We start from the raw sequence: 27,505 nt of genomic DNA on the forward strand, positions 1-27,505 counted from the left end.
CTCTCCGCCCCCACCCCCACTCCGACCTATCGCCCTCACCTTGGCCTCCCTCCACCTATCACAATTCCAACACCCCTCCCCCAAGTCCCTCCTCCCTACCTTTTATCTTAGCCTGCTGGACACACTTTCCTCATTCCTGCAGAAGGGCTTATGCCCGAAACGTCGATTCTCTTGTTCCTTGGATGCTGCCTGACTTGCTGCGCTTTTCCAGCAACACATTTTCAGCTTTAATCAGTTATGGCATAGATTGGTAGAGCAGGATGCTCATGTTGGAACTGTAAACACGTTTGGTTAGGCCACAGCTGGAGTACTGTGTGCAGTTCTGGTCACTACTCAATTGGAAGAATATGATTGCACTGGAGGGTGTGCCAAGGAGACTTAACAGGATGGTCCCTGAGATGACAAATTTCAGCTATAAAGAGAGACTGGATAAGCTCGGGTTTTTTTTGGATCACAGAAGGTTAAGGGGACACCTGATAGAGCTGTATAAGTTTATGAGGGTCATGGACAGGGTGAATAGAAATTGGCCATTAAAGGGCGAATAACAAGGGGATGTAATTTTAAAGTGAAATGCAGGTGTCTCAGAGGGGATTTGAGTCAAAATGTTTTCACCCAGTGGGTGGTGTTCTGGAATGCACTGACTTGGAGTATGGTTGAGTTGGGAAAGCTAACATCCATTAAGAGTTCTTGGATGAACACATGAAGTGTCATAACATTCAAGGTTGTGGGCCTAGTGCTGGAAACTGGGAATGATTGTCGTTTATTTTTGTGGTACAGACTTGATACATTTCCACATATCCTATGTATTGGGACTTTGGATCTATTATATAGAACATCATAGAAACAGAGGATCATAATGTATTAAAATAGATTTGGAAATTGTTGGTGAGTATTAGATCAGGGCAGCTATTTTGTTGACAGTCATTTACCAGTGGAAGACCCCAGTGTTAGTGTGGGGCTGCTGTTATTTATATTTTTATAACTATTTTAGAGGAAAACAATAACAAATTGGAAGCAGCAGCAATCAATGATTATGAATAGGCACAAATTGAAAAAAATCATTATAACCTTAATCATAGAGGAAGAAGAACAGGCATTTTAATACAGCGAAGCATAAGGTTATGAGATTTATCAGAAGGAAGGATGATGTATATTATATGCTAAGTGGGAATATAGTTGTTGGAGAGAGAGCTTGAAGTTTTAGTGGACGATTTACTAATACCTTCAATATAGTGCTGCTAAAAGGATAAACAGAATGTTGGGATGCATAACAAGGCATTGAACTTATAAAATTAGATGTATACCATTGTATTTGGTCCAAATGAATCTAAATCTGGAATACAAAGCACGCTGTAATCTTCCTGATCTAGTAAGGATATAACAGCTATTCAAGAATCTAAGAATGAACCCATTTGCCAATAGTGCAATTTTGTTTGTATAATCTTCAACTTTGTTTTTGGAGTACTTGAATTTCTAATATTGATGAGTTGTCTCAAAGCTCCATAAACCTTGTTTCTCAGCTCTAATTATTCATCCTGACTCCTGCATTCTCGACATTAGTTGACTTCATCAATGGGGATGTTGAGTACAAATTAAACAGGTTAATCTGAATCGTTATAGGGCTCTGGGGTGGATTGGGTGTTTTGGGTACTAGACAAATTCTGTTTTATTTCTTTTCAATTTTAAAAGAGCGTTCTGGGATTACAGAGAGTATACTTTCGCCACACCTTAACCTTCTGTTTGGGATCTGACTTGTCCAGAAATAACATCAGCTGGCATCATAACTAAAGGAGACACAGATGTAAGTTGTTTAACAAAGGATGGGAATGGTGGTAAGGAAGAATTTTTTTAATGTATTGAGTAGTAATAACTTGGAATTTGCTGTCCATGAGGGTAGTAGATGTGGCAATGTTCAGTGGTTTCGAAAGGAAATTGAATGGTAACTCAACACATACCTAATGGGGTATGGAAAGAAGGCAGTAAATGAAGGTGACTGGATTAGCCTGCAGTGAGCTGGATCAGACTCCATGAACTGACTGTGCTCTTTCCATGTCAAAATTACCTTGTAACACGATTATGATGATGAAGCTACAGTTCATACTTTAGCCCATAGAAGTCAATGTTTACAGAAAAAGGCATGACAATAATATAGGAAGTAAATCTATCTTATTTCCTTCATCTTGGTAGTCATATGTCATGTATAAGTTGCAATCTTATCTTTTGAATATTAATGAGAGCATTTACAATTCTGCTTGTTTCTCCCCACCAAAAGTGTATCACAGCACAATACAATTACCATCACAGACAGAGGCAATCTGGCTAGCTGTTGTACAATGCAATGGGAATAGAACTATTGCTTTGGTACTAATGGTTGTGAGGCTTTGAAGCAATGAATATGTAGGGTGTCTTCATCAGATGTTTCAACACTTACTTCCAGGTGCATAAAACAGATGTAATTACACCTGTATGATCAGTAGCTTTAAGACAGTGCTCTCGGGGTTCAAGGCTCTTTGTGTCCAGCTGTTTAACTTACTAATCACAGATCAGTCACACAGATAGAGGATGCCTCAACAGCTTGATATCTCAATCAATGAAGTGATTTCAGCTACTTAAAAATATATTTTAATTTATTCCTTGTTTATAATTTTAAAGAATTAAATTTTTGAATTTTCACTTTTACACCTTATTAATGGATAATTTTTCAGTCTGACTGAATGGTGATCTAACATCAGATATTGAGATGTTGAGAACCATACATTTCCTTCTTCTGCCAGAAAAGTTGTCTTGTTTTGGTTGAATTGTGGGAACTCAGTGTCTTTGTATCCACATTGCTATTGATATGGTCACTTTATCCCTGAAAAGAATCCTCTGGGTCAAAACATTTTGTGTTCCATCCCAAATCTATGGCAACTATACTGAATGAATATTGTTCTCTGAGATAATCTCTTTTAAATGAATTATTAAATGGATGTTCTGTCTTTACCTTGAAGTGCACATCACAAAATTCATGTCATTCTCTTTACAAAGAGTAACAGAGTTCTCCCTTGTGTTCTGGTCAATATTAATCCCTCAATTAATGTTAGTAAAACATATTATGAGCTCATTAATTCATTACTGTTTGTTGAAGCTTGTTGTGTGCAAATTGGTTGCAGCATTTCTTTTATTGTTTTGTTGTTGTGTCACCATAGTCTTACCAGACCATAGGGGTCTCTTATCAGAGAGAAGGAACTGGTGGACTACTAAATCTCAGGCACGGGATGAGGTTGAGAAAGAAAGCCCTTCATGGTAATCTCTAACCGGTGATGGGAATTGAACCCTGGCATCACACTGCTCTACAAACCAACAAGGCGGCCAACTGAGCTAAAATATTGACTATATTTCAAAAAATACTTTGTGAGATCTTGATGTCCTGAAAGATGCTTTATATATGGAAGATTTCATTTATATATCTGAGCCTTAATAGTTAACATAATTGAACAGACTGATACTGTGCAGATCCATCATCTGTCTATATGCATTTTCAACAAACATTACTGGATAACACTTAAGAATGAAAATGTGGCTTTTTTTTTCTTGGCTTTATCCAGTTGCAGTGCCCCACCTACTAAGTCAGCTGAGATCAGCTCATCATACAGTGGAGATCGACTCTGGAATAACTGTATGATTTATCTACTCATTTCTGTAACAACTGAGTCATGGAGATAGACAGAAGAGTAGTTGTGGTCTGTCAGCTAGCTGTAAGTCCGAGACAAAGAGTGGTTTTAACCTCTTGCTCCATAACTAATTCAATATAATGTTAATTCCTAAAAGCTGGGACACATTTTCTTAAAATCTTTTCAACTTTTTAAAAATTACAGCAAAGGTTGTGAGTTGCTAGCTAGACCTGCTTTTATTGCCTATTTCTAATTGCCCTTGAGAAAGTGGTAGAGATCTGCCTTCTTACAGCATTACTGTCCTTCAGATGTAGATACACTCATGGTACTGTTGCAGGTGGAGTTTTGGATTTTCTCCCAGTGACAGTGAAAGGAACAATATATTGTTCAGCACAGTGTGTGAATTGATGAGGAACTTGCAAGTGGTAGCGCTCCCCTATCCCTGCTGCCCTTCTCTTTCCAGGTGGTGGAGGTTGCGAATTTGGAAAATGCCATTGAAGGAGCCTAGAAAAATTGTAGCATCACATTTTATAGATAGTAATATGTAGAAAGTACATTTTGCTGCCATTATGTGTCGGTGGTGGAGGGAGTGAATGTTGAAGGTGTTAGATAGGATGCCAGCCAAGTGTGTTGCTTTATCCTAAATGGTGTGAAACTTCTTGAGTGTTGTTGGAGCTGCATTCATCCAGACAAGTGAAAAGTATTCCATCACACCTTTGACTTGTGTCTTCTGGATGGTGGCTAGACTTTGAAGAGTCAGGAGGAGAGTTATTTGCTCTAAAATTCCCAGTCTATGAACTGCTCTTGTTGTTACTGCATTTATATGGCTGATCCAGTTGAGTTTCTGGTCAATGGTAATCCCCAGGAAATTAATAGTGAGGCATTCGGGAAAGGTAATGCCATTAAATGTCAATGGGTGATAGTTAGGCAGTCTCTTTTTGGACATGTTTATTGCCTGGCACTTGAGTGGTGTGAATTTGTCACTTATCAGCCCAAGCTTATATGTTGTCCAGGTTTTGCTGCATTGGATGTTGCCTGTTTCTGTATCTGAGGATTTGCGAACTGTAGTGGACATTGTGCAATCATCAGTGAACATCCTCATCTCCAACCTTATAGCGGAGGGGAGATCATTATGAAGCAGCTGAAGATAATTGGACCTAGAACAGTACCCTGTGATACGACACCAAAACCTGCACCACCACCACCATCCCCCGCCACATTCCTGATGAAGGCCTTATTCCTGAAACGTCGACTTTCCTGCTGCTTGGATGCTGCCTGACCTGCTCTGCTTTTCCAGCGGCACACTTTTTGACTCTGATCTCCAGCATTTGCTGGGGTCACTTTCACCGAGCAGAGACTTTTCACCTACCAGAGACTTTTCACCCACTTCCCACTGACTCCAATTTTTCAAGGAATTCTTGATGCCAAACTCAGCCAACTGGTGCCTTGATGTCAAGGGCAGGCACCCTTATTGCCTGTCTTGAGTTCTGTCTTTTGTGCATTTTTGGACCAATGCTGTAATGACATCAGGGGCTAAGAGGCCCTGATGAAAGTGAACAGTAGTGAACAGCCAGATACAGCGTGCAGATAGTCTGTGAGAAGGGTTAGACACTTGATAGGGCAAAGGTGCAGTCAGTGTGATGGGTTAAAGTGTCTCTATTTTAATGCAAGAAGTATCAGGAATAAAGGTGATGAACTCAGAGCATAAATCAGTACTTGGAACAATGATGTTGTGGCCATTACAGACACTTGGATATCATAGGGACAGGAATGGTTGTTGGATGTTCCAGGGTTTAGATGTTTCAAAAGGAGTACAGGGAGAGATGAAAGACGTGGAGGAGTGGAATTGCAAATCAGGGGTAACATCACAGCTGCAGAAAGGGAGATCGTCGAGGATGGTTTATCTACAGAATCAGTACAGGTGGAAGTCAGAAACAGGAAAGGAGCAGTCACTGCATTGGGAGTTTTCTACAGGCCCCCCAGTAGCAACAGAGACACGGTGGAGCAGATTAGGAGCCAGATTTTGGAAAAGTGCAGAAGTAACAGGGTTGTTGTCATGGGTGACTTTAACTTCCCTAATGTTGATTAGAACCTACTTAGTTCAAATAGTTTGGATGGAGCAGTTTTTGTCAGGTGTGCCCGGGAAGGGTTCCTGACACAATATGTAGATAGGATGAGTAGAGGGGAGGCCATATTGAACTTTGTGCTTGGCAACAAACTTTGCCAGGTGTCAGATCTCTAGGTGGGAGAACATTTTGGTGATAGTGATCTCAACTCCATGACCTCGTGGAGAGGGTTAGGAGCTGACGGTATGGGAAAGTATTTAATCGGGGGAGGGGGAAATTACAATGCTATTAGAAACAGATGTTCTCAGGGAAATGCACAATAGAAATGTGGAGATTGTTTAGGAAACACTTGCTGATACTGCTGGACCGGTTTATCCCACTGAGGCAAGGAAGAGATGGTCGGTTGAAACAACTGTGGGTGACAAGAGATGTGGAAGATCTAGTCAAGAGGAAGAAGGAAGCTTACTTAAGGTTGAGGAGGCTTTAGAGGGTTACAAGGTAGCCAGGAAGAAACTGAAAAATGGATTTAGGAGAGCTAGAGAGGGGTATGACAAAGCTTTAGCAGGTAGGATTAAAGAAAACCCTAAGGCATTCTACACTTATGTGAGGAACAAGACAATGGCCAGAATGAGGGGAGGGCCAATCAGGGATAGCGGAGGGGACTTGTGCCAAGAGTCAGAAGAGGTAGGGGAGGTCCTGAATGAATTCTTTGCTTCAGCATTCACTACTGAGAGGAACCTTGATCTTTCTGAGGACAGCATGAAACAGACTGATATGCTAGAACAGGTTGATGTTAGGAAGGAGGATGTGCTAAACATTTTGAAAAATCTAAGGATAGATAAATTCCCTGGGCCAGATGGGATATACCCAAGGTTATTCCAGGAAGCGAGGGAAGAGATTGCTGTGCCTTTGGCGATGATCTTTGCATCCTCACTGTCCACTGGAGTAGTGCCAGATGATTGAAGGATAGCAAATGTTATTCCCTTGTTCAAGAAAGGGAATAGGGATGATCCTGGGAATTACAGACTAGTCAGTCTTACATCAGTGCTGGGCAAGGTTTAGAGAGGATTCTGAGAGACAGGATTTATGATTACATGCAAAACCATTGTTTGATAAGAGATAGTCAGCATGGCTTTGTGAGGGGCAGGTCATGCCTCACAAACCTGATTGAATTCTTTGAGGATGTGACAACACACATTGATGAAGGTAGAGCAGTGGATTTGGTGTACATGGATTTTAGCAAGACGTTTGATTAGGTTCCCCATGGTAGACTGATTCAGAAAGTAAGGAGGCATGGTTTACAAGGAAATTTGGCTGTTTGGGTCCAGAATTGGCTGGCCCATAGAAGACAGAGGATGGCGTTGATTGAAAGTATTCAGCCTGGAGTTCGGTGACCAGTGGTGTTCCACAAGGATCGGTTCTGCGACCTCTACTCATTGTGATTTTTATAAATAACTTTGATGAGGAAGTGGAAGGCTTGGTTAGTAAATTTGCTGATGACAAGATGGTTGGTGGAGTTGTGGATAGTGTGGAGGGCTGTTGTAGGTTGCAATGGGACATTGACAGGATGCAGAATTGGGCTGATAAGTGGCAGATGGAGTTCGACCTGGACAAGTGTGAAATGGTTCATTTTAGAAGGTTGAATTTGAATGCAGAATACAGGATTAAAGGCAGGATTCTTGTCAGTGTGGAGAAACAGAGGGATCTTGGGGTCCAAGCCCATAGATCTCTCAAAGTTGCCATCCAAGTTGATAGGGTTGTTAAGAAGGTGTGTGGTGTTTGCTTTCATTAGCAGGGAGATTGAGTTTAAGAGCCACAGGATTATGCTGCAACTGTATAGAGCCCTGGTTATAACACACTTGGAATATTGAGTCAGTTCTGGTTGCCTCGTTATAGGAAAGATGTGGAAATTTTAGTGAGGGTGCAGAGGAGATTTACCAGGATGCTGCCTGGACTGGAGGGCATGTCTTATGAAGAAAGGTTGAGGAAGCTAGGGCTTTTCTTATTGGAGCGAAAAAGGATGAGGTGTCTTGATAGAGGTGTACAAGATGTTGAGAGGCATAGATGGAGTGGATATCCAGAGATTTTTTTTTCCCATGTTGGAAATGTCTATCACGAGGGGCCATAATTTCAAGGTAATTGGAGGAAGGTTTAGGGGAAATGTCAGAGGTAGGTTCTTTACACAGAGAGTGTGGGTGCATGGAATGCACTGCCAGCAGTGGTAGTAGAGTCAGATGCATGAGAGACATTTAAGTGACTCTTGGATAGGCACATGGAAGACAGTTTAATGAAGGATATGTAGGTTAGTCTGATCTTTAACTAGGATAAAAGGCTGGCATCGATGGCCTTAGGGCCTGTATTATGCTGTACTGTTCTTTGAAACACAAACTGAGCATCAATGAGCAGGTTATTGTTATAAAGGTGCTCCTTGATAGCACTTTTAATGGTACCATCCATTGTTTTACTGATGATTAAGAGTAGTGTTCCATCTAACTTTTTTTCTGCTAGACGAATTTCCAGAAGCAGAAACGAGTACATCAGCATGACGATCAGCATGTGTGAAACATGGCTGTTCAGTTTAGTCTGAACATAGACTTGTAGATTTGTCATGCTTTTTGTGGACTAGACTTACCTGGACATACCTAGTTCCAACTAAGTTGAACATTTTGGGAAGGTGCACGGTTAGCTTTGGAGTACGTCATCTGCACTATTGTTGGAATGTTGCCAAAACTCATAGCAGTTGTGACCTAAAGTAATTTCAGCCTTTTCTTGATATCATATGGAGTAAACCAAATTGGCTGAAGACTGATATTTGTGATCCTGGACACCTCAGGATGAGACCAGGATGGATTATTCACTTGGCTCTTCTGACTGAAAATGGGTGCAAATACTTTAGCCTTTTGGTTTGCACTGATATGCTGGGGTCCTCCATTATTAAAAATTGGGATGTTTGTGGAGCCTCATCCACCACTGATGTATTAATTGTCTACCATCATGCACAACTGAATGTAGCAGAACTGCTGAGTTTAGATCTGAGGTGTTGTGTTGTGGCATAGTTTATATCTCTCTATTATGTTTCTGTCTCTCATATCCTCCTGCCCATTTCATTGAGCGAGGATTGATCCCTGGCCTGCTGGTAATGGTAGAATAGAGTTTGTGCCAGGCCATGAAGTTACAGATTATATTTGAAAACAATTCTGCTGCAGCTTATTCCCCATTGCATCTCATGGATATGCAGTCCTGAATTGCTAGATGTGTTTGAAGTTTATTCCATTCAGCAGTGTGGTAGTGCCACCATAGCATGATAGAGATTATCCTTGTTATGTATTATAGACAATACAAAAATTCAAGAAGACATTGACACGTTAATGGAGTTGGTAGATGAAGTTCAATACTGTGAAGTGTGAGGTAAAACACTTTGGTTCAAAAATAAGAGGGACAACATAAAATAAAGGCTACTATTCCTAAAGGCAGCAGAGAAATGTGGGTGTACAAATGCATAAGTCATTAAAGGTGGCAGGTCAAGTAGAGAGAGCTTTTAATAAAAGTAGTGTTCTAGACTTTAGTCATAGGAATGTAGAATACAGCAGCTGTGAGGTTATGCTGAACTTACACTAGTTAGATCTCAGCTGGAGTGTTGTGTACAGTTCTGGGTGCCACACTTTATGAAATATTTAATGCATTAGACGGTGTGCAGAAAATGTTCATGGGACTGATACCAAGGATGAAAACTTCAATTGAGGATAGATTTGGGAAGTTGGGATTGTTTTCCTTGGAGAGGAGATGGTTGTGGGTAGATTTAATAGACATTGCTAAAATCCATAGTAGATGGAAACATATTATTCACATGGATACAAGGGTTGAGAACTATGGTGCAATATTAAGGTATCCCACAAAACAAGCTCATATGGGGTGAGAAAAGTCTTTTCTCACAGCAAATGGCTCGGATTTGGAATGCAATGCCTGAAAGTGTGGTGGAGGCAGGTTCAACTGAGATATTCAGAAGGGTTTTGGATGATCATTTAAGTAGAAACAATGAGAAGGATTATGGGTAATAAGCAAGATTTTGGCACGAAGTCAACATGTTCAGAAAACTGCACAGAAATAATGGGCTAAATAGTTAGCTATTGCTTTAGATCAGTGCACTACATCAGTCTCACACAACAGTATCTAAATAGGGGGAATGGTACAGCAGGGATGGAAATGGAGTCATGTGGGAGGGTGTTCTTCCATGACCATGAGCACTCTGGCTCCAAGAGGGGAACAGTGAGTGACCTGGTCACATTTGACATGGTCAGCTATTATACCAGGGGCTGATTGGTAAAGATGGACAAGTGCAGTCTCATGTGGATGGGTTGGGAGCAAAACCAATTAGGCTTATGGGAAGAGGTACTAAAAAAGGGATTTGGATATTTGAGGTCTCACTGACACTTCAAGCCAGAGTCTGGAAGCTGCTAGTGAAGAGCCTTCCATTGTTCTGGAAATCTAAAGTGATTCAATTGGGTGATCCCTTCAAAATGGGGAAGAAAATAGCTGTAACAGCACTTGGAGTGGGGAGGTTGACAAGTAACTCAACCTGTAAGGGAGGGGTCTTCAATACTGACCAATGTGAGGGTTTCAATGGAAAATATCATTACACAGACCCAAGCATTGTACTGTAGACTCCCTAATCTCTGGCCCTCCAAACGCTTTTGCACTTGTTTATTGTACACCTCTATACTCCAGACTTCATTACCACCTAATTCACACTAGTATTTATGGACATAGAGACCAGGGGAAGAATAAGGATGTTGTAGAACAAGGGGCAATGGTCTCAGCAGAAGGGATTGCCCTGCAAATGCCTTGTTCTTCTTGCTTCCAGATGCAATTGTAGACTCAAAAACAGACATTAATCCATGGTACAGCCTGTGTGGCCATGAAATTACACAAAATGCTGACACAATTATCTTTGGTGCTGCAATGGGAGACAAACAACCAAATTTAAAGTCCATGCAGTGCCATTTAGAAAACTGCCAAATAATGTACAACATAATGTCAAATCTGTGTGACCAAAGGTTATTTGATAAGCGTTCTTCTTCTCCTTCTTCCCACAATATCTTAGTGTACCCCTGGTTCCAAAAACTGGGTTTGAGGGATCCTGCTCAGCAGTGGAGCCTATCTGCCCTGGTGATTCACTTGGGTGGGGCTTTTGTGTCAGATGAGCCAGACATGCTGAGAGTCTTCTTGCCAGATGCAACTTGATCCTCCTTGGCATCAACTTCCAAAGGTTGGAGGGGACTAGGCAGGATGGAGTTGTAAATGAAGGGGTCAGCTAATTTTAAAAAGATGGTGGGCCACTGATTCTGGTTGTTCAGCAGGTATCTGCTGAGAGACAAATCATTCTCAGAGCTCCACCTGGTAAAATGGGGCTACAATCAAATGCAATGGACTCCAAATGAATGGGATAGGTTGTCAAGGTAAGACATAGCCAGAAATACTGCTTGGCCTTACGATGGAAATGCTTCCAAAAACTCAGTACAACTTGCCCTGAGCCAAAAATCCATAATCATAGAATCCCTACAGTGTGAAAACAGGCCATTTGGCCCAACAATTCCACACCAACCCTCCGAAGAGTAACCCACCCAGACCCATTCCCCTACATTTATCCCTGATCGACACATTCCTGAACACTATCGGCAATTTAGCCTGGCCAATCCACCTAACCTGTACATCTTTGGATTGTGGCGGAAACCCATACAGACACGGGAGAGTGTACAAACTCCAGACAGTCGCCTGAGGGCTGGAATTAAACCCAGGTCCCTGGTGCTGTGAGGCAGCAGTGCTAACCACTGAGCCACTGTACTGCACTGTGCTGTACATTTGCAGCAGAGAACTTCATATGAGGCAGCATCAGAAAGTGAAGATTTAGTTAGTAGATTCTTGTATCCTGGCAACCCTTAGTTTTCCAAATATGGGTTGACCTAAGACAGAAACTGACTTAAATAAATAATAAACTTCAATGGTCAGGGACAGATGAATTATTGACAGATAATGTTATATTTAATGCTGATGTTTCATAATCGTATTTTGGTTAAAAATTACATCCACTAAGAATTACTGCCACTCGGACTGATGCAAAGGCTGTCACTTAATATTCTCAACAAATTTTGAACAGACATGTTTCACCTGTTAATTGGATTTCTGTCCATATTTGGGATAGTTAGTTTCTCTGAGGAGAATTAATTGTTTAAATTAATATTTTTGCATTTTGCCTACGAAAGTGTAGATTTAGGAAGAAAGAAGGAAGTCCCATTGTTAACAGCTTAATTTTGATGCTGTTCCTTTATTATCTGACACATTTGAGCCATCACACAAAAGTTCCCCAGTTTCCCCAGCAATTGGAGTGTCTACTGCCTCACAGTGTCAGGGACTCGGGTTCAATTCCAACCTTGTGAAGTTTGCACGTTCTCCTTGTGTCTGCATTGGTTTCCTCTGGGTGCTCTGGCTTCCTCCTACAGTCCAGAGATGTGCATGCTGGGTGGATTGGCCATGCTGAATTGCCCATAGCATCCAGGGATGTATATGCTAGGTGGGTCAGCCATGGGAAATGCAGAGTATCTCGGTTAGGTTAAGGGGGTGGGCTGCTCTTCGGAAAGTCGGTGTGGACTTCATGGGCTGAATGGATTGCTTCCACACTGTTGGGATTCTATGATCTTCCATGACAAGATTAAGTCCCTTACTTGTGTCTGACCATGTGCTTTGCCCACAGTAATAAAATTTGTGACAAGTGCAAGCAGATGCGAAACTTGGTTAAGGTTAATGATTCAACTTCCTCACTACCAGGTTTGAAAGTTCATTGTTACCTTTTGATTAAAAAGAAATAATAGATACCCTGGAGTTATTCTAGGATAATAATTGAATTGAGCATATTAGCAAACATCATAAACCAGAATTGTTAAGCTTGAATAGTTTATAATTGTCAAGTGAACATAAGATTAGAGCCTTGCCTAAGAATCACTTGAAGCTGATTTTTACAAGCGCAATGTTCATATTAAGGGGTGTTATTTGATTATGCATCTTAGTTTTTAACCAACAGCCGTTACTTAATTTTTTTGATTGCTGAGGAACATGAGAAACAGGAACATCAGTGGACCATGCAGCCCTGCAAGCTTGCTTCTCAGTTCAGACAATTCAGGCCAATTTTTCATTTTTGCTGTAGGTATTCAGAATCAGGGAATTTGTCAACGTCGCAATCCTGCCTCTTTGCTGGTAGTTTTCAAATATGGTATCTGGATTATGGGCATAAGCCCTTCTTCAGGCTTATGCCCGAAACGTCGATTCTCCTGCTCCTTGGATGCTGCCTGACCTGCTGCGCTTTTCCAGCAACACATTTTTCAGCTCTGATCTCCAGCATCTGCAGTCCTCACTTTTTCCTAGTTGATTTTAACCTACTGCGAATCCTCTTGCAAGGATGCCTCCCTTGAAGAAGCTCTCTTCCTCCCTCTACAAGGATTTCAGTGAGTCCCTCTCTCACTGCACCCCCCAGGTCATCTCCTCGGCTCTGAAGCAAAAGATTCCTGAAGAAGGGCTTATGCCCGAAACGTCAATTCTCCTGAGCCTTGGATGCTGCCTGACCTGCTGCGCTTTTCCAGCAACACATTTTTCAGCTCTGATCTCCAGCATCTGCAGACCTCACTTTCTTCTATCTGAATTATGGGACAAAGTGGGCTATATTAAAAAAACTTGGTTCAGTTTAAGTATGCCACCCATTTCTGGAGATGAATAAGAGGACCCTTAAACCTAGCCCCCAACTCTTTGATCTCACATCACCTATTTCTCTAGTCACTCCCCAACCCACTCACCCAGTCTCCACTATAAACAGAACTCACAAATCCCCCAATAACAATTTGAAGTCTTTAAGTTTTCCTAACCATGATGTTTTTTACATTTTGATTTCACATTCACTTTGGAAATATCCTGTCAAGAAAACAGTTTAAACTTCTTTAAAAGGATCAATGTAGCAGTGTTTTTGTAGTAGTTTTGTGGAGAAGCCAGACTCAAGCTGAAGAAACTGAGGGAAAGGTCTATTCAATAAAAAAGTAGTTTGGCATAACATTTGAGCTTGCAGCCTGGCCAAAATACTTCAGAGATTTTCTTTATTGGACAGGATAAGAAGTTTTTCATTGTCGACTGCATTCATAATACATTAATGATTCCAGCTGTACAATTGTTGCAGAATCCAATATATAATACAATAAGACCATAGGAAATAAGAGCAAACATAGGTTGTCGGCCCTTCAAGCCTGCTCTACCGTTCATTCGGATATTCCTCACATCCACTTTCCTGTCTTTTCCCCATAACTCTTATTTCCATGCTGATCAAGAACCTATCTATCTCAGCCTTAAATATGCTGAAAGATTCTGTCAAAATTCTTCATGAAGATGAAAAGTGAGGAAGTTGACTCTGTGACTAGGGTCCTGAATCTTAATAAGGGAAACAATGATAGTATGAGGCGTGAGTTGATTATGAAGGATTGGGAAATGTTACTGAAAGGAATGATAGTGGATAGGCAATGACAAACATTCAAAGAGCAAATGGGTGAAGTACAAAAATTGTTTATTCCAGTCCAGCACAGGAGTACAAAGCGAACGGTAGTCAAACCATGGTTTATGAAGTAAGTTAGTGATAGTATTAGATGCAAAAAGGAGGCATACAAATTGGCAAGAAAAAGCAGTAGATTTCAGGCTTGAGAACAGTTTAGAAGTCAACAAAGGAGGACCAGGCAATGATTAAGAAATGGAAAATAGGGTAGAAGAGTAAGCATGTGGGGAAGATAAGATCTGACTAAAAAATTCTATATGTGTGTAAAGAGAAAAAGTTGGTAACAACTAATAGGATCATAGTGTTTTACAGTGCAGAAGGAGGTCATTTGGTTCATTCTATCTGTACCAGATCCAGAAAAAGCTACCCAAGTAGTCCCATTACCCAGCCTTATCTCCATAAACCTCTAAATTCATCACATACATATCAAGCTTCTTTTTAAACCTCCTGTTGAATCCACCTCCACCACTCTTCCAGGCAGCGCATTCAAAATCCTAACAACCCTCTGAGTAAAAAAGTCTTTCCATTTCTTACTCAATTAGAACATAAGACAGTAATTCATAAAAGCAGAATTAGGCCAATTGCGTGATTGAGTCTGCCCTGACATTCAATGATAGCTGATATGTTTCTTAACAGTCATTCATCAAGGATTTTATACCAGAGTACTTAGAAAACAGTGGTAGAACCAGACATAGTTAGCATGGATCTACATCATGCTTGACAAACTTCCTGGATACCTTTGAGGATGTAATTGGTAGAGTTGATCATGGGGAACCAGTGATGTGGTTTATTTTGACTTTTATAAGGCTTTCAACAAAGTCCCATGTAAGTGATTAACGTGTAAAATTAAAGTGAATGGGTTTGGGCGTAGTGTATTGACATGAATAGAAAACTGGTCAGCGGAAAATAAACAATGAGTAGGAATAAATAGGGCTTTTTCTGAAAGGCATGCAGCCACTAGTGGGATACCATAGAGATCAGTCCTAGGACCCCAACTGTTCACAGTATATGTTAATGATTTAGATGAGGAAACTGGAATGAAACATCTCAAAATGTGCAAATGACACAAAGCTGGGTGAAAGAATGTGGTGTAAGGAAGATGCAGAGATGTTGCAGCATGATTTGGACAGGCTGAGTGAGCCGGCAAATGCGTAGAAGATGTACTACAATGTGGATAAATATGAGGTTATCCACTTTGGTAGCAAAAATAGGAAGGCAGATTATTGTTTGAATGGTTGCAAATTGAAAGAGGGGAATAGAATCATAGAGTCATAGAGATGTACAGCATGGAAACAGACCCTTTGGTCCAACCCGTCCATGCCGACCAGATATCCCAACCCAATCTAGTCCCACCTGCCAGCACCCGGCCCTTATCCCTCCAAACCCTTCCTATTCATATACCCATCCAAATACCTCTTAAGTGTTGCAATTGTACCAGCCTCCACCACTTCCTCTGGCAGCTCATTCCATACACGTACCACCCTCTGCGTGAAAAGGTTGCTCTGTAGGTCTCTTTTATATCTTTCCCCTCTCACCCTAAATCTATGCCCTCTAGTTCTGGACTCCCCAACCCCAGGGAAAAGACTTTGCCTATTTACTCTACCCATCCCCCTCATAATTTTGTAAATCTTTATATGGTCACCCCTCGGCCTCCGATGCTCCAGGGAAAACAGCCCAGCCTGTTCAGCCTCTCCCTGTAGCTCAAATCCTCCATCCTTGTAAATCTTTTCTGAACCCTTTCAAGTTTCACATCTTTCCCATAGGAAGGAGACCAGAATTGCACACAATATTCCAACAGTGGCCTAACCAATGCCCTGTACAGCCACAATATGACCTCCCAACTCCTGTACTCAATACTCTGACCAATAAAGGAAAACATACCAAATGCCTTCTTCACTATCCTATCTACCTGCAACTCCACTTTCAAGGAGCTGTGAACCTGCACTCCAAGGTTTCTTTGTTCAGCAACACTCCCTAGGACCTTTCCATGAAGTGCATAAGTCCTGCTAAGATTTGCTTTCCCAAAATGCAGCACCTCACATTTATCTGAATTAAACTCCATCTGCCACTTCTCAGCCCATTGGCCCATCTGGTCCAGATCCTGTTGTAATCTGAGGTAACCATCTTCACAGTCCACTGCATCTCCAATTTTGGTGTTATCTGCAAACTTACTAATTGTACCTCTTATGCTCACATCCAAAACATTTATGTAAATGACAAAAAATACAGGACCCGGCACTGATCCTTGTGGCACTCCACTGGTCACAGGCCTCCAGTCTGAAAAACAAACCTCCACCACCACCCTCTGTCTTCTACCTTTGAGCCAGTTCTGTATCCAAATGGCTAGTTCCCCCGTATTCTGTGAGATCTAACCTTGCTAATGAATCTCCCATGGGGAACTTTGTCGAACGCCTTACTGAAGTCCATATAGGTCACATCTGCTACTCTGCTCTCATCAATCCTCTTTGTTATGTCTTCAAAAACTCAGTCAAGTTTGTGAGACATGATTTCCCACACTCAAAGCCATGTTGACTTTTCCTAATCAGTCCTTGCTTTTCCAAATATATGTACATCCTGTCCCTCAGGAATCCCTCCAACAACTTGCCCACCACCAAGGTCAGGCTCATTGGTCTGTAGTTCATTGGCTTGTCCTTACCACCTTTCTTAAACTGTGGCATCTCGTTAGCCAACCTCCAGTCTTCAGGCACCTCACCTGTGACTATCGATGATACAAATATCTCAGCAAGAGGCCCAGCAATCACTTCTCTCACTTTTCACAGAGGTCTAGGATACACCTGATTAGGTCCTGGGGATTTATCCACCTTTACCTAATTCAAGACATCCAGCACTTGCTCCCCTGAAATCTGGACATTTTGCAAGATGTCACCATCTATTTCCCTACAGTCTATATTTTCCATATCCTTTTCGACAGTAAATACTGATGCAAAATACTCATTTAGTATCTCCCCCATTTTCTGCGGCTCCATACAAAGGTCGCCTTGCTGATCTTTGAGGGGCCCTATTCTCTCCCTAGTTGGATTCTCTTTGGATTCTCCTTAATTTTATTTGCCAAAGCTATCTCATGTCTCCTTTTTGCCCTCCTGATTTCCCTCTGAGGTATACTCCTACTTCTTTTATACTCTTCTAAGGATTCACTCGATCTATCCTGTCTATACTTTACATATGCTTCCTTCTTTTTCTTAACCAAACCCTCAATTTCTCTAGTCATCCAGCATTCCCTATACCTACCAGCCTTCCCTTTCACCCTTTCACCCTGACATGTGCAATGAGACCTGGGAGTTCTTGTGTACCAGTTGCTAAAATCATGCAGGTACAGTGGGCAGTAAAGAAGACAAACTACATATTGGCTTCCATAACGAGAGGATTCGCGTATAGGAACAAGAATGTCTTGTTGCAATTACACAGGGCATTTGTGAAACCACATCTAGAATATTCTACGTAGTTTTTATTTCCTTGTCTGAGGAAGGATGTTCTTGCGAGAGAGGAAGTTCAGTGAAGGTTCACCAAATTGATTTGTGGCAAGGCAAGACCGACATGGGACAGATTGGGTCAGTTAGAATTGTATTTGTCGTGATTGTAACACGCAGCAGGTCAGGCAGCGAAGGGCTTATGCCCGAAACGTCGATTTTCCTGTTCCTTGGATGCTGCCTGACCTGCTGCGCTTTTCCAGCAACACATTTTCAGCTCTTAGAGTCAGGAACAGGAGATATTTATAATGAGGAAGAAAGAAGTGGCTGACAAACTAAGTTCAAACTTTGTATCTGTATTCACAAAGGAGGACATAAATAAAATACCAAAAAAGGTGGGGAACACAGGATTCAGTGAGAGGGACTAACTGAAGCAAATATGTATTAGTAGAGAAATGGTGTTGGAGACGTTGATGGATTGATGGCTGATAAATCCCCAGGACTGGATAATCTACATCCGGTGTACTTATGGAAGTGACTTAGTGGATGCAATGGTGGTCATCCTCCAAGATTATTTAAACTCTGGAACAGTTCCTACAGATTAGAGGGTAACTAATGTAACCGCACTACCTCAAAATGGAGACAGATAGAAAACAGGGAATTATAGAGCAGTGAGTCTGAAGTCAGTAGTAGGGAGGATGCTACAGTCCATTACCAAGGATTTTATACCAGAGTACTTAGAAAACAGTGGTAGAAGCAGACATAGTTAGCATGGATCTACATCATGCTTGACAAACTTCCTGGAATCCTTTGAGGATGTAATTGGTAGAGTTGATCATGGGGAACCAGTGATGTGGTTTATTTTGACTTTTATAAGGCTTTCAACAAAGTCCCATGTAAGTGATTAACGTGTAAAATTAAAGTGAATGGGTTTGGGCGTAGTGTATTGACATGAATAGAAAACTGGTCAGCGGAAAATAAACAATGAGTAGGAATAAATAGGGCTTTTTCTGAAAGGCATGTAGCCACTAGTGGGATACCATAGAGATCACGAGTGGCACGGTGGCACAGTGGTTAGCACTGCTGCCTCACAGCGCCCGGGTTCATTTCCCGCCTCAGGCGACTGACCGTGTGGAGTTTGCACATTCTCCCCGTGTCTGCGTGGGTTTCCTCCAGTTTCCTCCCACAGCCCAAAAATGTGCAGGTTAGACAATAATAGACAATAGGTGCAGGAGTAGGCCACTCTGCCCTTCGAGCCTGCACCACCATTCAATATGATCATGGCTGATCATCCTTAATCAGTATCCTGTTCCTGCCTTATCTCCATAACCCTTGATTCCACAATCCAACTCTTTCTTAAATGAATCCAGAGACTGGGCCTCACTGCCCTCTGGCGCAGAACATTCCACACAGCCACCACCCTCTGGGTGAAGAAGTTTCTCCTCATCTCTGTCCTAAATGGTCTATCCCGTATTTTTAAACTGTGTCTTCTGGTTTGGTGAATTGGCCATGCTAAATTGCCCGTAGTGTTAGGTGAAGGGGTAAACATAGGGGAATGGGTCTGGGTGGGTTACGCTTCGGCGGGTCGGTGTGGACTTGTTGGGCCGAAGGGCCAGTTTCCACACTGTAAGTAATCTAATCTAAAATAAAATCAGTCCTAGGACCCCAACTGTTCACAGTATATGTTGATGATTTAGATGAGGAAACTGGAATGAAACATCTCAAAATGTGCAAATGACACAAAGCTGGGTGAAAGAATGTGTTGTAAGGAAGATGCAGAGATGTTGCAGCATGATTTGGACAGGCTGAGTGAGCCGGCAAATGCATAGAAGATGTACTACAATGTGGATAAATATGAGGTTATCCACTTTGGTAGCAAAAATAGGAAGGCAGATTATTGTTTGAATGGCTGCAAATTGAAAGAGGGCAATGTGCAATGAGACCTGGGAGTTCTTGTGCACTAGTTGCTAAAACCATGCAGGTACAGTGGGCAGTAAAGAAGACAAACTACATATTGGCTTCCATAACGAGAGGATTCGCGTATAGGAACAAGAATGTCTTGTTGCAATTACACAGGGCATTTGTGAAACCACATCTAGAATATTCTACGTAGTTTTTATTTCCTTGTCTGAGGAAGGATGTTCTTGCGAGAGAGGAAGTTCAGTGAAGGTTCACCAAATTGATTTGTGGCAAGGCAAGACCGACATGGGACAGATTGGGTCAGTTAGAATTGTATTTGTCGTGATTGTAACAAAATCGACCAGGTGGACCTCATAGAATATGAGTTCCATGGTCCAATCAGGGAACCCAGGCTGACAGATAAAAAACAGGAGTATCAGAGGTTCTGTTTACTCTGAGAGCTGGACCTGAGGAAGGCAGATCAGTGTCAAGTACTATACACATGTAAATAAAGGGTGACTTGTTGACAGGATACAGGCCTCTGTGGAGTTATTTCAGTATTCACTGGTGTTTAGAAGATTGAAGGAGCATCTCATAGAAACCTATAAAATTCTAACAGAACTAAACAGGTTCTAACAGAACTAAACAGATGCAGGAAGCATGTTCCCAATCGGTGAGGGAATCCAGAACAGGGATGATGGAGTAAATGTGGAGTAAGTCTTTTAGGATTGAGATGAGGAGAGAGTTCTTTACACAGAGTGATGAGCCTGTAGAATTCACTACCACGGAAAGTGGTTGAATCTAAAACATTCTTGCTTTCAAGAAGGAAGTAGATTTAGTTCATGGCTAAAGGGATAAAGGGCTGTGGTGGGAGCGCAGGCTTTGGATATTGAGCTTGATGATCACACATGACCATGTTGAATGGCAGAGCAGACTCATCGGGTTGAATGGCCTATTCCTGCTCCTATCTTCTACATGTATGTTTATGCCTCCATTGCTCTCTGTGACAAGGAGTTCCAAAGACTCCAAAAAGGAAGAAAGATCCTATGAGGAGGCAGGGATGGCTGTGACTGACGAGGAAAGTTAAGAAACATATAAAGTCAAAAGAGAAAAAGTATAACATAGCAAAGATAAGTGAGAAAACGGAGGACTGGGAAGCTTTTAAAGAACAACAGAGTATTACTAAGAAGGAAACACACAGAGAAAAAATGAGGAACGAAGGTAAAATGGCTAAAAATATAAAGGAGGATAGTAAAAGCTTTTTTAGGTATGTGAAAGGCAAAAAAATGGTTAAGACTAAAATTGGGCCCTTGAAGACAGAAACAGGGGAATATATTACGGGGAACAAAGAAATGGCAGAAGAATTGAATTGGTACTTCAGATCTGTGTTCACTGGGGAAAACACAAGCAATCTCCCTGAGGTAACAGTGGCTGAAGGACCTGAACTTAAGGGAATTTATATTTGCCAGGAATTGGTGTTGGAGAGACTGTTAGGTCTGAAGGCTGATAAGTCCCTGGGGCCTGACGGTCTACATCCCAGGGTACTGAAGGAGGTGGCTCTAGAAATCGTGGATGCATTGGTGATTATTTTCCAGAGTTCGATAGATTCGTAGTGTCGTGTACCTGGACTTTCAGAAAGCCTTTGATAAAGTCCCACATAGGAGGTTAGTGAGCAAAATTAGGGCGCATGGTATTGGGGGCAAAGTACTGGCTTGGATTGAAAATTGGTTGGCTGACAGGAAACAAAGAGTAGTGATAAACGGCTCCCTTTCGGAATGGCAGGCAGTGACCAGTGGGGTACCGCAGGGATCAGTGCTGGGACCGCAGCTTTTTACAATATATATTAATGATATAGAAGATGGTATTAATAGTAACATTAGCAAAATTGCTTATGATACAAAGCTGGGTGGCAGGGTGAAATGTGAGGAGGATGTTAGGAGATTACAGGGTGACCTGGACAGGTTAGGTGAGTGGACAGATGCATGGCAAATGCAGTTTAATGTGGATAAATGTATGGTTATCCTCTTTGGTGGCAAGAACAGGAAGGAAGATTACTACCTAAATGGAGTCAAGTTAGATAAAGGGGCAGTACAAAGAGATCTGGGTGTTCTTGTACACCAGTCAATGAAGGTAAGCATGCAGGTACAGCAGGTAGTGAAGGCGGCTAATCGCATGCTGGCCTTCATAACAAGAGGGATTGAGTATAGAAGCAAAGAGGTTCTCCTGCAGCTGTACAGGGCCCTGGTGAGACCACACCTGGAGTACTGTGTGCAGTTCTGGTCTCCAATTTGAGGAAAGACATTCTGGCTATTGAGGGAGTGCAGCGTAGGTTCACAAGGTCAATTCCTGGAATGACAGGACTATCTTATGTTGAAAGATTGGAGCGACTGGGCTTGTATACCCTTGAGTTTAGAAGACTGAGAGGGGATCTGATTGAGACGTATAAGATTATTAAAGGGTTGGACAATCTGGAGGCAGAAACATGTTTCCGCTGATGGGTGAGTCCCGAACCAGAGGACACAGCTTAAAAATAAGGGGTAGGCCATTTAGGTCAGAGATGAGGAGAAACTTCTTCACCCAGAGAGTGGTGGGTGTGTGATGTACTCTGCCCCAGAAGGCAGTGGAGGCCCAGTCTCTGGATTCGTTTAAAAAAAATAGCATAGAGCTCTCAAGGATAGTGAAATCAAGGGTTATGGAGATAAGGCAGGAACAGGATACTGATTGAGGATGATCAGCCATGATCATAATGAATGGTGGTGCAGGCTCGAAGGGCAGAATGGCCTACTCCTGCACCTATTGTCTATTGTCTATTGACTCACAACACTGAGAAGAAATTCCTCCTCATTTCAGTCTTAAAATGCTACCCCTTTAGAAGCTCCCACGAGAGGAAACATCCTCTTCGCATTTACCCTGTCAAGCCCTTTAAGAATCCTACATGTTTCAATTAGATCACCTCACATTCTTCTAAACTCCATTGATCTGTTTAGTCTTTGCTCATAAGACAAATCCTTCCATACCAGGGCTCATTCTTGTGAACTGTCTGTAATTCATCTCAAATGAAATATATTTCCTTAAATAAAGTGAGCAAAACTGCTCCCAATACTCCAGATGTGTTGTCACCAAGCCCTTGTACAGTTGATTTCCCTATTCTGGTACATCCACGCTCTTGAAATAAGGACTAACATTCTATTAGCCTTGCTGATTACTTGCTACACCTGTGTGCTAGCTTTCTGTGTTTTGTGCACAAGTACCCCAAAGCCCCTTTGTGCTGAAGCTTTCTGACGTTTTCTCCAGTTATTAGATGTCTTCCAGTTGCCTTCCTCTGGAACTTTTTGATAATAGGTCACAATACTGAGTCATTTATAGAGAGGCAATATAATCACAAAACAATCTCTATATATTATATAACGTTTGTATACAGGAGTACATTGAATTTCTACCATTGTTGCACTCATCAGAGATGCAAACTTTATACAAACACTGACATCACCATCATGAGAACAGACTATTGGACTCTCTAAACACTGACTTCTCGATCAACAACACAGCTTGTACTACTCTCAGATACTATTTCTTCTGTGACAGGCTCAGTTTACAGTGCACTTGGAAATGTAAATACAACATGACATATCCAAAGGTGAATCATTATCTTGTACATGGTGTATACTTTTCATTTTTAAAATTGTAAACCAATGGTGTGGTAACGGAAACAGATTTTAATGAAATAAAAGCAGAAAATTCTGGAATTGTACAGCATACGTCTGGAAATTGAAGATAACCATGAACATTTCAAGTTGATCTGTGAGTCGTGACAAAAGGGCCTAGTAATTTTTTTTTCATTTTTTGATGGGACATAGACACGTCCAGAAAGGCTAGCATTTGTTGGTCATCATGAATGGCTTGCTTGGCCATTTCAGAGGGCAGTTACAAGTTAAACATTTTTCTGTTTGAGAGTCACATGTAGGCCAGACTGGGTAAAGATAGCAGATTTCCTTCAGTAAACAGCATTTGTGAAACAGTTGTCTAAATACTAATCAATGATAATTTAATAGTCACCATTACTAAGGCAACTTTATATTCTGGATTTATTAATTGAATTTAAATTCTACCAGGTGCCAGGGATTGAACCTATGTCCCCAGAGGATTAGCTTGACCTCTGGATTACATTTTGAATTAACCCTCCCAGTGTGAACTTCTCATTCAGTTGGTTTGGAGACTGTCAAGTCATCTGCTGACCAAAAAAAGGTGCAATTTCCTGCACTTTTTCAGTATCTGCACTTCTTCCTATTCATTGCGACTCAATGAGATGAGAATGTGACCAAAATATTACTTCAGATTGGTCCTTATTTGAGATACATTTTCTTTTGATTGTTGGATTAATTCTTTTTTTTATCTTTCTCCCCCCACCCCCCCCCCCAACTTACGGAAGACCTTACCTGTTTGGGGCAGGATGTTTTTCCCTAAAAGCTCCATGGTGAGTTCCCAGAAATAATTCCAGCATGCCTCCACTGCATCATCTGTATGGCATTGCTTCAGTTAATGAAGTCAACATTTTCTTCCTCATTTTTCTTCTCCCTTGTATGAAGCATTTGCATGGGCTACTCTATAGATACAGGCACCAAGCAACCAGAAACAGCTGCAGGCATGGTTGAAGAGTAATGCAAAATTGGAACAGAATGTGCAAATTACAAGAAGGCACTCATGAAAATACAAAAGTTTTAAGCAGCCTCTTTACATTTGCTTTTTCTGGAATTGGCTATTTTGTGGTGCTTTTGATGTCAATATGAATTGTTAGTGCGTGCTGAATACCATGTTATGTAACTACATAGTCCCACAATCTAGTTATGGTCTTAGAACATGCATTTATCACCTAATTTTTGTCTTTGATTTTAATCCTGTTGCGTAACTCTGAATTTTCCAGTTTTTTAAATTCCCTGCCATCTCCTTTCTGATGTCTAAACCTTTTCTCCAGTACCAGGGAGGCTCAGCACATTGGTTTCAAACTCCCTCCAAGAATTAATCCAGTGCTACCTACTAGCATTAATTCCATTCCTGCACACTCATTAATGTGAGTTTCATAGTTGTCTAGAGCAGGTGCTACTTGAGTTAGATACAGAGCAAAGCTCCCTCTATGTTATCTCACTGTATGCTCCCAGGATAGATACAGCATAGGTTAGATTAAAGCCCCTTTACGTTATCTCATCAAACTCTCCTGGAACATGGACTAGCTATGGATTAAAACTCCTCTGCACTGTTGCTTCAAATATTTCAAATCCAACACTGACTTTGTATTTAAGCCTGCCAACAAGAGTGGTGCTGTTGTTGTCTTGTGTACTGACTCCTATGTTGAAGAGGCTGAACACCAGCTCTCAGATACCTCCTCCTATCACCCCCGGGCCATGACCCCACCATAGAACATCAGGCCACTGTATTTGCAATGGTCACTAACCTTATTTCATCTGATGATCTCCCCTGCACTACCTCAAAGCTCATGGTCTCCCAACCCCAAACAGCCCGCTTCTACTTCCTTCTCAAAATCCTTAGACAGGTCTTCCCCAACAGACACATTGTTTCTGCCTGCTCCTGCCCCACAGAACTAATCTTTTCCTATTTCATTTCGATCTTTTCTCTCCTCATCCTGTCCTCTCCCACTTACACCTACAATTCCTATGACACTTTATATCAGTTTCAGAATTTCCAGTTTGCAGGCTCCAGCTGCATCCTCTTTAACATGGATGTGCAATTCCTTTATACACCCCCCCCCCCCCCTCCAGTCCGATTCCAGCTCCCACCCAGAAGTCTTTCTCTGGTATATCAATGACATCATCAGTGCTGCCTCTCTCTCTCATCTGGAATTGGAAAAGTTTATCTGGTTTCTCTTTCTGGTTCACCCTGCTCTCACCCATATCTCTGTTTCTATTTCTGGGGACAGGCTGGCCACCAATATCAACTACAAACCCGTGGACTCCAGCAATTACCTTGATTTTATGTCTTCACAGCTTGCTTCCTGAATAGACTCTATTCCATTCTCCATCTTCCTCCATTTCCATCATGTCTACTCTGATGATGCCAACTTCGATAAGGGGGTCTCTAAAATTAGATTAGATTAGATTTCCTACAGTGTGGAAACAGGCCCTTTGACCCAACAAGTCCACACCGACCCTCCGAAGAGTAACCCACCCAGACCCATTTCCCTCTGACTAATGCACCTAACACTATGGGCAATTTAGCGTGGCCAATCTACCTAACCTGCACATTTTTGACTGTGGACGAAACCGGAGCACCCGGAGGAAACCCACGCAGACAGGGGAGAATGTGCAAACTCCGCACAGTCAGTTGCCCGACCTTTTTCCTCAACTGAGCATTCCCCAGCACCTTAATTTATAGGGCCCTTAGTTGGGTACAACCTATCTCCCACACTTCAGCCCTCACCCCCACTTTTCCCTCCCACAACAGTGATAGAGTCTGCTTTGTCCTCACCTACCATCCTACTAGCATCCACATCCAGATGATCATTAACTTCCATTTCCACCACTTCCACCAGGATGCCAGCACCAGACACATATTCTCCTCCTCTCCCATGTCAGCTTTCCGCAAGGACCGACCAATCCTCCTTCACTCCCAACATGTCCCTACATCTGCATGTCACCTTTCCCTGCAAGTGCAGAAGATGTATCACTGCCTCCCCTTGATTCCACTATCTTTGAGAGCTCTATCCAACTCTTTCTTAAATGAATCCAGAGACTGAGCCTCCACTGCCCTCTGGGGCAGAGCATTCCACAAACCCACCACTCGCTGGGTGAAGATGTTTCTCCTTATCTCTGTTCTAAATGGTCTACCCCGTATTTTTAAGCTGTGTCCTCTGGTTCGGCACTCACCCATCAGCGGAAACATGCTTCCTTCCTCCAGAGTGTTCAATCCTTTAATAATCTTATGTGTCTCAATCAGATCCCCTCTCAGTCTTCTAAACTCAAGGGTATACAAGCCCAGTCACTCTAGTCTTTCAGCGTAAGGTAGTCCCGCCAAACCAGGAATTGACCTCGTGAACCTACGCTGCACTCCCTCAATAGCCAGAATGTCTTTCCTCAAATTTGGAGACCAGAACTGCACACAGTACTCCAGGTGTGGTCTCACCAGGGCCCTGTACAGCTGCAGGGGAACCTCTTTGCTTCTATGCTCAATTCCTCTTGTTATGAAGGCCAGCATGCTATTAGCCGCCTTCACTACCTGCTGTACCTGCATGCTTACCTTCATTGACTGGTGTACAAGAACACCCAAATCTCTTTGTACTGCCCCACCTAAATTGATTCCATTGAGATAGTAATCTTCCTTCCTGTTCTTGCCACCAAAAAGGATAACCATACATTTATCCACATTAAACTGCATCTGCCATGCATCTGACCACTCACCTAACCTGTCCAAGTCACCCTGTAATCTCCTAACATCCTCCTCACATTTCACCCTGCCACCCAGCTTAGTACCATCAGCAAATTTGTTAATGTTATTACTAATACCATCTTCTATATCATTAATATATATTGTCAAAAGCTGATCCCTACTAGTCAATCCAAGCCAGTACTTTGCCCCCAGTACCATGTGCCCTAATTTTGCTCACTAACCTCCTATGTGGGACTTTATCAAAAGCTTTCTGAAAGTCCAGGTACACTACATCTACTGGATCTCCCTCATCCATCTTCAGAGTTACACTCTCAAAAAATTCCAGAAGATTAGTCAAGCATGATTTCCCCTTCATAAATCCATGCTGACTCTGACCTATCCTGTTACTACTATCCAGATGGAGTTTAATTTAGATAAATGCGAGGTGCTGCATTTTGGGAAAGCAAATCTTAGCAGGACTTATACACTTAATGGTAAGGT

General features: G+C 41.9%; 1 protein-coding gene across 3 annotated transcripts in view; it reads left to right on the top strand.

Annotated features, from left to right (window-relative positions):
* Positions 1-27,505, top strand: part of bcas3 (BCAS3 microtubule associated cell migration factor) — a 1,214,579-nt gene that overhangs the window by 632,161 nt on the left and 554,913 nt on the right. For 2 of the 3 annotated variants that reach the window (XM_043718098.1, XM_043718095.1), the window contains exon 17: positions 24,057-24,101. The exons of the other annotated variant lie outside the window; for it this stretch is intronic. In XM_043718098.1, coding sequence (XP_043574033.1) covers positions 24,057-24,101 — 45 coding nt within the window. The remainder of the gene's footprint in view (positions 1-24,056; positions 24,102-27,505) is intronic. 3 annotated transcript variants of the gene reach the window in all.

This window comes from Chiloscyllium plagiosum, chromosome 28 (genome assembly GCF_004010195.1).
Source record: "Chiloscyllium plagiosum isolate BGI_BamShark_2017 chromosome 28, ASM401019v2, whole genome shotgun sequence".
NCBI lineage: Eukaryota > Metazoa > Chordata > Chondrichthyes > Orectolobiformes > Hemiscylliidae > Chiloscyllium > Chiloscyllium plagiosum.